Source organism: Salmo trutta, unplaced genomic scaffold, assembly GCF_901001165.1.
Source record: "Salmo trutta unplaced genomic scaffold, fSalTru1.1, whole genome shotgun sequence".
NCBI lineage: Eukaryota > Metazoa > Chordata > Actinopteri > Salmoniformes > Salmonidae > Salmo > Salmo trutta.
In genome coordinates this window covers 332362-345287 of record NW_021822244.1, presented here as the reverse complement: position 1 = coordinate 345287, position 12926 = coordinate 332362, and the positions used below count along the sequence as shown (strand labels likewise).

At 44.3% G+C, this 12926-nt stretch overlaps 2 protein-coding genes across 5 annotated transcripts; one reads left to right on the top strand and one right to left on the bottom strand.

The window, feature by feature from the left end:
• The first annotated feature begins 192 nt into the window (after window positions 1-192).
• On the top strand, window positions 193-3713 carry LOC115181387 (coiled-coil domain-containing protein 127-like). The gene is made up of 4 exons (XM_029743321.1): window positions 193-306; window positions 882-1014; window positions 1427-1680; window positions 2802-3713. The coding sequence occupies exons 2-4, from the start codon at window positions 891-893 to the stop codon at window positions 3258-3260; spliced, it is 837 nt and encodes a 278-aa protein (XP_029599181.1). The 5' UTR covers window positions 193-306; window positions 882-890; the 3' UTR covers window positions 3261-3713.
• Window positions 3605-12926, bottom strand: LOC115181384 (acyl-CoA dehydrogenase family member 10-like). 4 transcript variants are annotated; one of them, XM_029743315.1, is made up of 13 exons: window positions 12740-12926; window positions 12383-12554; window positions 11836-11984; window positions 11475-11669; window positions 10919-11077; window positions 10530-10689; window positions 9990-10119; window positions 9633-9701; window positions 9306-9487; window positions 9016-9166; window positions 8649-8794; window positions 5090-5266; window positions 3605-4521 (listed from the first exon to the last, which is right to left on the bottom strand). In XM_029743315.1, the coding sequence occupies exons 2-13, from the start codon at window positions 12552-12554 to the stop codon at window positions 4376-4378; spliced, it is 1836 nt and encodes a 611-aa protein (XP_029599175.1). In that variant the 5' UTR covers window positions 12740-12926; the 3' UTR covers window positions 3605-4375. The 4 variants fall into 4 exon arrangements, with proteins under 4 accessions (XP_029599175.1, XP_029599174.1, XP_029599176.1 ...); XM_029743314.1 differs by having other exon boundaries at window positions 12797-12926; XM_029743316.1 differs by having other exon boundaries at window positions 9990-10116; window positions 12797-12926.

Sequence of the window (12926 nt, the reverse complement as noted above, 5' to 3'; positions counted from 1 at the left end):
TCTCAAACGTCTTGAAAACAAGGGGGGGCTCATGGCTTTTGACAACGCTTCAAGTTCTAAATCCATTTCTGCACGCATTAGATAAAATAAATGAATTAAGACTGACAAAATGTTGAGTTTTAAATAAACAATTTCTCTTTACACAAATATTGTAATGACATAGAGACTATATCTTCGACTACAACACCCTCGTACCACACGAGTGGTCTCTTTGTGATTGTCTTGCGTAAAAACGTTGTATAATGCTCTTTCCCATAGGTACAGGTACAAATGTAAAGCTCATTGACCTAGACACATTTTGTCAAGGTGAGCGTCTGCTCAATTTTTTAAATTAATCTACTGTACTTCTTTGCAATGTGTTATTTGGGCCTGAAATAGCCGTGCACAAATGCAATGACTCAGTTAGCTGTTGTTAATTTTAGCCTGCAAGCTAACCACCATGTAAAGCTGTGTTGTTGTGTTAGCTGTGGCAAGATAGCTAGCAAGTGTGCTAGCAAACCGCCCTTGTTTTGTTGGTGTTAATTAGCTATTCATGTTCAGGCCAAAGAATGGACATAAAAGTGTTCCAATGACAACAAAGAGAGACTGCCATTAGCCACATTGCTGTGTCAGTCGTCATGTGGGATGCATGCCAATGTTGTGGTTTGGGAGTTTGATATCAGATAAGACCAACCGTTTCCCCTGCTAATATTTTCTAGTTGACTTGCCTAGCTATTTATTTAAATCTAATTAACGTAACTACTATTCCTCATTTTAGGTCAAGGTAATGCCTTATGGTCAGGTTGGTTGTATGTAACAACCGCTAGTCAGCTAGCTAGATAAAACAATGTATGTGGGGGTGACAGGTACGTGTATAAACATTCGACTCTCCCCTGGAATAGGGCACCTCCATGAACAACTTGAATGACCCCCCTAGATGGAACATGGGGCCAGACCCACGAGGAGGTGCTGCTGCTGACGGGAACAAATGGAATTATGCCCTCCTGGTGCCAATGCTGGGGCTGGCTGCCTTTCGTAAGTTTCCTGCACAGTACAGTGTTGTTACATAAGGACAGGATATTCACTATACATGACATGTGGTGTGTATATACAACTGAAGACAACATTTGTAGGCCAATCTTGTACTTACTTTGACAGACACTGACAAGACTTATACTCTTTTGTGGTGACTTCACTGCATTGCCCTACTCCAAATAGGTTGTCATTACAACATTATTATTACAATCACTACATATAATATTGCAGAAAAGTGATTGGGTAGTTCCAACCAGGGCTTGAACATGGGACTGTTGAACCAACACCTTCTATGAGGGGAGGTTGGTGGGTTGTTATATGAGAAGGTGTTTGGTCAACAGCCACAAGGTCCTGGGTTTAAGCCCTAGTCAGGACTACGCCCTATAATAACCAAACAACCTCCCATCCTCAGGCTGGATCTGGACCAGAGAGTCTCAGACAGAGATCATAAAGGTCAAGGCCCGGTACGACCAGGACATGTCTGCCGTGACCTCCAACCTTGAGATGAAGTACAGAGACACCCTGACGGAGAACCGGCGGGCGGCAGCCATCTTAGAGTTGGAGCTGGAGAAGGAGAGGCAGAGGGTCCAGGGGTACCGCCAGGCCCTCATCTCACAGAGCCAGCAGGTCATGGAGGAACGCAAACAGCTACAGGTGGAACGAGAGGTGGGAGGACTTGACTTAAAGATGCACCCCGGGATCTTAAGCACAGCAAATTTGTAACATATAGCACAAATTGGATTTGTAACATATCACACATATTTCTAAATTCGTATGATTGAATACAAATTGCAAAATTCGTAGCATGTCGCAAGAAATGGATGATGTAGTATACAATTGGATGAAGTAGTACACAAAAAACGGGGACCACTTTTGGCTCATGAGCGACACTTTCAAAACTACTGGCTGTCAAAACTGTTCGCTGCTCTGGCACCCCTATGGTGGAACAAGCTCCCTCACGACGCCAGGACAGCGGAGTCAATCACCACCTTCCGGAGACACCTGAAACCCCACCTCTTTAAGGAATACCTGGGATAGGATAAAGTAATCCTTCTAACCCCCCCCCCCCCCCCCCAAAGATTTAGATGCACTATTGTAAAGTGGTTGTTCCACTGGATATCATAAGGTAAATGCACCAATTTATAAGTCGCTCTGGATAAGAGCGTCTGCTAAATGACTTAAATGTAAATTATGAAAATGTTTGAGAATGCATCTTTAACTTAGTTTTAACTCCTAGTGGAGCCTGGTAAGGGCCTTGAAGGTGTGAGGGGAATGTTGCTTTTAAGATGGAGTTGTTATAAGCTGAGGTTATTTGTTGATGTTTAAATTGAACAGATAGGGACAGTGAAAGAGAGACAGGAAAGGTATGAGATGTGTGCCAGAAGGACGATGGGTCAGATTCAAACCCATGCAGACACTGGTATACCAATACATGTGTACTGAAATGGGAAAGGGGGATACCTAGTCAGTTGTACAATTGAATGCCTTCAACTGAAATGTGTCTGCATTTAACCCAACCCCTCTGAATCAGAGAGGTGCAGGGGGCTGCCTTAATCAACATCCACGTCTTCGGCGCCCGGGGAACACTGGGTTAACTGCCTTGTTCAGGGGCAGAACGACTGATTTTGACCTTGTCAGCTCAGGGATTCGATCCAGCAACCTTTCGGTTACTGGCCCATCGCTCTAACCACAGTACTGTGGAACTAACCACTAGACTAAACCCTGAAGCCACGGTTGAGGTTTGTATTATCTTGTGTTTAATAAACATTTCATTTTCAAATCTCCAGGCTCTGGAGCAAGAGAAGATGAAGCTTTTAGAATCCGGCGCCGCTGGGGCCATCCTCCAACACGCTCTGGCCAGAGAGAGCGACTGGCACCAGAGGGCCTCAGCCATGCTGAAGGATCTGGAGGAGGACCTTGTAGAGAGACAGGGGGCCTACTGCAACCTGCTCCTCCCCAGGGAACATAGGCTGGAGATGGAAAAGAACCTGCTCCTCAAGGTGGTGAAGGAACCGTTGGGAACGGATACAGATCTGGAGGGAGACCTGAAGGATATCTTTAAGAACGACCGCTACTGTGCCAAAGGCAACAATCGCCTCCTCAACGTGACGAAAATGGACAAGAGGAAGAATGGTAGCTTGATGTGGCTCTACCTCAGATACTGGCAGCTGCAGGTTACCATGGAGGCGCATAAACGGGCAGAGGACTCAATACTGGGAGTTACACCAGATAACAACCTCAAGTGACCTTGATAGGGTTGACATTGAGTATATAGTAATAGTCTTCTTGACTGCACAAATGTTTTATTTTTCACTAATGGTGAATTAGTTTGTATATTTCATTTCCTTTACATCATTTTATGACTCCTGACAAATGTAAATGCTTACTTTGTTACTAGTCAAACACAGTAAATGCCAATGGAATTGTCATTGAATGTCAGGGATATTTTCACAACTATAGTTTTGTCTTTGCACTCCAAACCCAATGTTGGATGATATGATACAGTATCATGAATTCTAGAGGAATATTTCCTTTTGATAAAATCATGTATATCCACATTGGACATCACAGCTATTTGGTCAGTCATGTAGAAGAAAATAGTGATATACTTTATTTTGACAGAATATACAATGTTATAACAGACTGTGGTTGTGTCATACAATAATGTAATGATGTGTAATATACTGACATCTCTGACTGGATACTTGGTGTGGGTTATTTAATTAGAGTAATGGTTGAGTAAAGCCCAGGACCACTTGACAAGCATTGCTGACCATAGCATCCTCAGGCTCCATAAAGTTTGAACTAATGTAAACAATCTGAGAAATAGACCTTAGTAGACATTTACATTGTATTCATCTAGCGGACACTCTTGTCCAGAGATGAAGTTCTGTTGGGAAAAAAACAACCACAGTTATTGCAAGTAAAGCCTTCTTGGAAACAGCTGCTATCAGTAGAAAAAAGCCAGGAAGAGAAAAACAAGTGCAAAAGATTCTGAGGCACACCCTATCAGCTTTAGGCCATCTACGGCCAGGGGCGATCCTGCCCAGGGAAGGCTGCCGTTTTCTGGCTGAGACAGTAGCCCAGGGCTCCTGGAGGGAATAGTGGATGAACAGCTGAGCTCTGGAAGTCTGGGTAGGATGGGCAGTCATCCTCTCTAAGACATCCCTTAAAGTCCCGCTCCAGTTATTTTTGACCTTTTCCTGTTGGAAAAACAATATCCTGGGTATAAATGTAGTAATGTAATGTGTACTTAAGCACCAAAAAAGAACAGACGACTTCCTCTATGCCGCCAATCACTTCAGCTACTGAAATCTGGTCTTAAAAGGGGCAATCCAGGATTTGAAAAACAACAAAGCAGTCACTCTGCTACTTGCCCCTTTAAAGGGGAAGTGCCTGCATGAGGCGCCCTGGGCATGGCGTTGAAGATACGAAAGCCCTCTTTGGTGGCAAAGTCCCAGGCCAGGTCAGCCACCTGCTCAGCTAACCTCCCAGAGCCGGGTTGTCCTGTAAAAGAGGGATAGTTAAGCCTACAACTACATATTGTTCATAAAACAGATGTAAGGTTAACATCTGGACAGACTGTTAGGCCAGCTAAGTAATAATATAATCTGGACAGACTGTTAGGCCAGCTAAGCAATAATATAATCTGGACAGACTGTTAGGCCAGCTAAGTAATAATATAATCTGGACAGACTAGGATAGCTAAATAATAATATAATCTGGACAGACTGTTAGGCCAGCTAAGTAATAATATAATCTGGACAGACTATTAGGCTAGCTAAATAATATAATAGTAATATATGCCACTTTTATCCAAAGCAAATTAGTCATGCATGCATAGATACTTAAAAAAAAAAAAATATATATATATATATATATCTATGAGTGGTCCTGGGAATCGAACCCACTATCCTGGTGTTGCAAGAGTAATGCTCTTCCAACAGCTACAGAGGACCAAGTAATAGCTGACAAGCTATAAGATCCAAACGATGTACCTTTACAAAGCTTTATTAATTCTCGTTGAAGATATTGCCTGAGACACAATCCTAAACTCTGGTCTATGTTCTGGTACCTGCAATGGTACTCTTGCTCTCCCCCTGGTGGCTGGCTGCCAGGCAGAAGAGGTGGAAGGCCATGTAGAAGTTCCAGTCTGGGATTCCCTCCTCCAGACCCATAGAGCTGCAGTACTGCCCCATCACCTCCTCTACAGTGGGGATACCCAGCTGGACTAGGCCCCTGTCAGATATACCTGTAGGAAACACAATGTAACCACCACTGTGTTGATCTATTGAATCATAACTATACTGAACAAATTTATAAAAACGCAACATGCAACAATTTCAGTTACAGTTCATATAAGGAAATCAGTCAATTTAAATCAATTAATTAGGCCCTAATCTATTGATTTCACATGACTGGGAATACAGATATGCATTTGTTGGTCACAGACACCTTTTAAAAAAAGGTAGGCGTGAATCAGAGAACCAGTCAGTATCTGGTGTGACCACCATTTGGCTCATGCAGTGCGACACATCTCCTTCACATAGAGTTGATCAGACTGTTGATTGTGGAATGTTGTCCTACTCCTCTTCAATGGCTGTGGGAAGTTGCTGGATATTGGCGGGAACTGAAACACGCTGTCGTACAAGTCGATCCACAGCATCCCAAACATGATCAATGGGTGACATGTCTGGTGAGTATGCAGGCCATGGAAGAACTGGGACATTTTCAGCTTCCAGGAATTGTGTACAGATCCTTGCGTCATGGGGCCGTGCACTATCATGCTGAATCATGAGGTGATTGCAGTGGATTAAATGGCACTACAATGGGCCTCAGGATCTCGTCACGGTATCTCTGCATTCAAATTGCCATCGATAAAATGCAATTGTGTTAGCTGTCCATAGCTTATGCCTGTCCATACTAGGGCTGTCCCCAACTAAAAAAAAATATTGGTAGACCGAGAATAGTGCTGTTCTTTCAACCAATCGATTGGTCAAAATGTTTAAACTTATTTTTCCATATATAGACAGACACACCCTATGTGAATAAAACCAACTACATATGCACTGAACTTGTCTGATGCTTTAAGCACACTGTTTGATTATATAATTAAAGACACACAAATGACTCAAGAAAGAGCCCGATGGTCACAATGTGTTAAAAAAAAATTACAGCGAGTGCATGTGTGACTGGCGCACGTTGTCTCGCTCTCCTCCCTACTGCAGCGAAAAGGCACCACAAGTGTTTATTGCGCTGTCCATGCTGAAGCTGCCACATCATTACAGCCATTTAGTTTCTGTCTTGATTCTGACTGAAAAGTATTGTTAACGAAATCCCTAATTTGTTTAAGAAAAACATTCCCTCTTCACTCAACCCATACTCTGTTTATGTAAAACATGTAAGCATCGCATGCATGTGACCAATACGGCCTGACCTATAGCCTATCATAATCACATCAATAAATTGGTTATAAACAAACTCCGAACACAGTTATGTCGACTGCAAAATGGATGTGGAGGACGTGAAAAAGAAACAGGTGAATGTTTACTGGTTGCTCAGGAGGGAAAGGGGAAGTCAGATGTGTGGAAGACATTGAGTTAGTTGTGGTAACTACTGGAGGTCCAGATAAAGGAGGGTATAGGAGAAAGTGCTGCATGAGTATTATGTGCCAAACAGGTGCTGTTAGATTACAATAATATTATTTTCTCTGACCATTTGGAACATTAAACAACACTAAATAAGTGTACCAGAGAGTCTGTTCTAACGCAAAAAAATAAATACATAAAGCCTTTATTACAGCAGACTAAAAACAGTTGCATGCACCTTTCCAACAAGTCAGTTGAAGTACATTTCTGCCCTGGTCAACTGTAAGTGTTGTTAAGTGGAAATGTCTAGGATCAACAACGGCTCACAGAACGGGACCGCCGAGTGCTGAAGCGTGTAACAATTGTCTGTCCTCGGTTGTAACACTCGCTTCCAGAGGCAGTTTGGAACTCAGTAGTAACTTCAGCACAAGAACTGTTCGTCGGGAGCTTCATGAAATTCGTTTCCATGGCCGAGCAGCCACACACAAGCCTAAGATCACCATGCGCAATGCCAAGCGTCGGTTGAAGTGGTGTAAAGCTCGCTGCCATTGGACTCTGGAGCAGTGGAAACGCTGGAGTGATGAATAACGTTGCACCATCTGGCAGTCGGACTGACAAATCTGGGTTTGGCGAATGCCAGGAGAACACTACCTGCCCCAATGCATAGAGCCAACTGTAAAGTTTGGTGGAAGAGGAATAATGGTCTGGGGTTGTTTTTCATGGTTCGGGCTAGGCCCTTTAGTTCCAGTGAAGGGAAATCTTAACGCTACAGCATTCAATTACTAGATGATTTCTAGATGATTCTGTGCTTCCAACTTTGTGGCAACAGTTTTGGGAAGGCCCTTTCCTGTTTCAGCATGACAATGCCCCTCTGCACAAAGCAAGGTCCATATAGAAATGGTTTGTCGAGATTGGTGTGGAAGAACTTGACTGGCCTGCACAGAGCCCTGACCTCAACCCCATCGAACACCTATGGGATGAACTGGAACGCCAACTGCGAGCCAGGCCTAATCGCCCGACCTCACTAATGCTCTTGTGGCCGAATGGAGTCCCCGCAGAAATGTTCCAACATCTAGTGGAAAGCCTTCCCAGAACAGTAGAGGCAGTTATAGCAGCAAGGGGTGGACCAACTCCATATTAATGGACATGATTTTGGAAGGAGATGTTCAACGAGCCGGTGTCCACATACTTTTGACAATGTTGTGTATATAGGCTATGTTCAATTTTTCGAATCAGTTATTGTTTTCTTGTCAAACTCAGACATTTCTCTCAAAACACAGGGATGTTGATTCGCATGGCACTAGTATTATCAGAGGACCAAAAAACAGCAGGTTATTCTGGCTGGAATTGCACATAATTACATTACCCGACCACCCTCAGTAAAACTAATCCCGTCTGATGCTTAAGGCATTGTTCTCAATCCCAATATGCTGGTTCATTCTGCTACTATGCACATAGCAACATAGGGAAAGGTGCCAATTCTATGGTGCACTGAAGATTATGTTTCAGAACTGCAGACAGCGACCATATCCAACGTGGGAGAAAGCGCATTTGTTCTAAAATAATATTAGATCTATTAACGTTGCACCATTATTTTTACATAATTTAACCACATGCACATTTTAGAGTGGTCTTTTATTGTCCCCAGCACAAGGTGCACCTGTGTGATGATCATGCTGTTTAATCAGCTTCTTGATATGCCACACCTGTCAGGTGGATGGACTATCTTGGCAAAGGTGAAATGCTCACTAACAGGAATGTAAACAAAGTTGTGCACACAATTTGAGAGAAATACATTTTTTGGGGCGTATGGAACATTTCTGGGATCTTTTATTTCAAGCTCATGAAACATGGGACCAACACTTTACATGTTGTGTTTATATTTTGGTTCAGTGTAAATGCATACTACTTCTAGGCTATATCCCAAATGGCACCCTATATAGTGCACTACTTTTGACCAAGGCGCATGGGAATAGGGTGCCATTTGAGTTTTATATCTGTGGGCCTGGTAGGGTGCAGTGGTACGGTTAGGTGGTATAATGGTACCTGTCAGTAGAGGGTTGTCCTGGGGCAGGTAGTGACCCATACAGCTGAAGGTCAGGTCTATTAGAGGGTCACCCAGTTTGGAACGGCCCCAGTCCATCACCGCAACCACCTCTGGCTTCTCTGCGTGGAACACGAGGTTCTCCAGTCTATGGACCAGAGGGGGTTTTGGGTTGGATTCATTTCACCACGGCTGTGTTCAAAATGGCACCCTTTTCCCTTCATAGTGCACTACCTTTGACCAGATCAATGGGATTAGTACACTATATGGGGAATAGGGTGCCATGTGGGATGCACACCTAATCAGGACTTTTCAAATACAAATGTTACTGCTGATTATGTAAATATGTACATGCTGTGTGTGTTATACCTGAAGCTTCCATGGATCAGCGTAGTTCTCTGGTGTTTGGGGAGGTGCAGAGGAAGCCACTGTATGAGTCTCTCCATGGCTGGGATGGGCTGGGTCTCACTGTCCCTGTACTGCTGAGTCCACCACTGTACCTGAAGCCCCATGTAATCCACTACAGAGGTGAAAGGGAGAGAGAAGATGAAGGAGAGAGTGAAAGAAAGAGAAGGAGAGAGGAAGTAGAGAGGAAAGCGAGAGAGAGACAGAGATATAGAGAATGGCACAAAACCATCTTTGCTAAATAAAATAATTACCTGGCTCGCCGTAGTCCTCCAGGCCGACTGCTCTAGTATCTAGACAGTGGATCTGGCAGAGTGTGTGTTGCATGGCTTGGTACAAGGCCCTCCTGTCCCCAGGGGTCAGGCCTGGCAGGGAGTGGTCACTGAACATCCTCCCTAGACAGACCTCCATCAAGAGGAAGGGAGCACCCAGGACACTGGACAACATAATCACATACAGGAAGAAGACAGAGAGACAAACGAGGATAAAAGAAAACTCATCCAGAACTATGTAATGTGCATGAGTGTATGTTTCTGTGCTTGTTTATGTGTGTGTGTCTGTCAGGCAGTGTGCGTTCTCACCTTGGGTCCTCACACAGATCAATGATCTCTGGAACAGGGATGCTGGATCCATTGAGAGATTTCAACAACCTGTGGAGTACAGAGAATAGAGTGATGTATGAAGAAACCTTCTTTCAACTGGAACTGAACAGAAAGTTTAATAATACAAATGGTGTCACAAATGACATTCTATTCCCTATAGTGCACAGCTGTTGACCAGGGCCCATAGGGTGCACTGTATAGGGAACATGGTGCTGTTTGGGACACAGACACAGTGATCTAGATAGAAGAGACGTATAATCAATCCAGATGCTGATCACTTCCATCTCACACCCATCTAATTCCCACAGCTAGGTAGGTGGTGTGGAGGAACCCAACCTGTACTCTGTCTCCATGGCTCGGGAGGTCTTCTGCTGTTTCCTCAGGAGTAGATGGCGCCCTCCAGTGGTCAAGTGATATAAGGAGTTTGACTGGCTGGGGCTGAGTTGTTGGACAGCAACAGGGTCTGCTTCAGATATAGAGACAGACAGCATCAACAACAGTAAATAGAGACACCAGGTGTGTCCCAAATGGCTTCTTATTCCTACTTCTTTTGACAAGGGCCCTTTTTAGGAATAGGGTGCCGTTTGGGACGCATCCATCATATAGGAGAGCTTTCTAAACAGACATCATAGATCAACATACATGTCCTGGTCCTCCCTTCCCCCAGCGCCTTTAGAGGCTACAGGACTTTGTACTGACAACACTGAGCTAATATCAGTTCTATCCATTTCTAGACAGAAGTTTTGACATGGATATATGTTCTGACGAAGCTCTGACAAAGGCCAAGAGGCCGATACGTAATCTTTTAAACTACAGTTATACTGGCAAGAGTAGTGTGCAAGGTTTTCTTTTCTTTAAAGAAATGGATAGATGTACCTTCGTCAGACAGATGGAGAGCCTTCCTCAGGTACTGTGTGAGTCGGTCCATAGGGAGCTTTGTGGCCCAAGGGGCTGAGTCAGGACCAGGAACAAACCCTGACAGGGGGATCCCCAGCATCCCTTCCAGCTCCTTCACTGACACTGCAAGGTCCCCTACCTGGAGAACAATATCTATCACTCACCAGTGGCTCGGTCAGAGTCTGTGGGTTATGTTCCCTAGTGTTTGGTGACAACTACGAAGCTTGGGGAAGAACTTGAAACACTGCTCAATGAAACAGCGAGATCATTCACTAGGTTGCAGTCACTTGCACAGTACACCACAAAATCTCCAAGATAGAGTGGCATGGGTATGGGGAGTTCTGAATGCAGAGATGGAGCTCACTCACCTTGATAGCATGCATCCCTAGCTGGACAGCTGCCTTAACGTTTAACTCCAGGTCATCCAGAAACACAGCCTCATGGGCAGAGACACCCAGTCTGTTCAGACACAGGTGGTAGATCCTAGGGTCTGGCTTACTGAGGCCCTCCCTACACGACTCAACTATCTACAACCAGAGATGGAGGGAGGGGGGAGAGAGAGAGGAATGGTTAGGGGGTACAGCAGTAATGAGAGAGGTGGGAAAGAGGGATGGTGAGAGACAGGATGGGGACAGAGAGAGAGAGAAAGTCTGCATTGTATTTGTAATGCCATTTCTGCACTCAAACACTGAAATTTGACATAGTATTGTCTACTAACTGTTACACAGCTACTATTTGTGTTACTTTTACTATCATTACTCCATAATATCTGCATCCCAAATGGCACCCTATTCCTATGTAGTGTACTACTTTTAACCAGGGCCTATAGGGCTCCCATAGGGCTCTGATCAAAAGTAGTGCACTATATAGGGAATAGGGTGCCATTTGGGACGTAGCAGATGTAAACATAAAATGCTTAGTCACCACATCGAAGAGAGAGTGGTCCAGAGGCAGAAAGGGGTCACCGTTCAGCTGGAGGAAGTTGTTGCTGAGGACAGCAGTCTTCAGGCCCCTGGAGCGAGCACACAAAATGGCCTTCATCATGACGGGTAGAGGCCTGGTCATTGGCCCACTGGTCAGATCAGACAAGAATGAGCCAATGGGAACAGGACATCCTGCCTGAGGGTGGAGCAGCAGAGAGGGATAATGAATGAAGATGTGGGTTGAATCCCAAATGGCACCCTATTCCCTAGTTTAGTGCACTACTTTTAACCAGGGCCCATAGGGTACAGGCTGTAGGTACAGAGAGACATGGCTAGTCGTGATGTAGTATACATAAGCTCACTATCTCACTGCACTGCCTGCCGAAGGCCTCCACAAACTCCTCAGCCCCAATCTCTCCACGCATGAACCTCTTCCACGCGTTCAACTCCCCACCCATCCTGATGGCCCTGCCCAGCGTGCCCAGAGGAACACTGTTCTGTTGTTCAAACACTAGGGAGAAAAAGAGACCAAGAATATTATGTTGCACTATATTGACTTCTATGTCTATTTTTTATTTAACCTTTATTTAACTAGGCAAGTCAGTTAAGAACAAATTCTTATTTTCAATGATGGCCTACCGGGGAACAGTGGGTTAACTGCCTTGTTCAGGGGCAGAACGACAGATTTGTACCTTGTCAGCTTAGGGATTCGATCTTGCAACCTTTCGGTCACTAGTCCAACGCTCTAACCACTAGGCTCCCTGCCGCCCTTATGTATTGAGGCCCTTTCCTCCATTAGGAGTTGAATGGAAATAAGTAGGCCTACCGTAATGGCCTATTTTTGATGTTGGGTTATACAAGGCTTGTGTGGTACATTGTGTGGCACATTGTGTGGCCTATATGACATACCTGTTGCCAATTTGACAGAAGACGGAATGAGAACTCCATACATGTCAAAAATGACAGCTTTGTAAGTGGAGATGGCAGCAAAGCTTCTGTGACAGAGGCTAGGCATCTTCAGACTCCACAACTGAGACCTGAATCGTGCAGCAGTCCGCATCTTCTTCATCAGCATCATCATCTTGGTTTTGCACAAGAAAAGAGTACAAAGCTTGTTAGTCAAATGAGAGAAGAGAACACGCTAAAACAAGTAAAGATTGCTACCCTGTGTCTGACAAAAATACCTTCTTGGATTAATCAAAATCCTAACATTGAAAACAGGAGACAGTAGAAAAGTTTCCCCCTTCTTTCAATCTGACCTCTTACTTCAACGTTGTCACTGTCAGGCAACGTCAGATAGTTGTCAACGTCTCTCTCTCTTACCTGTGTTGACCTTACGCTGGCAAACGTTGGTTGAAGAATATTATGTGATAGTCTTGTTTTCTAGAGACACATTTGCAGTACTGTTTACAATGCAGACATGTTGTTCTTCAGTGTAGGTCATGTGATTATG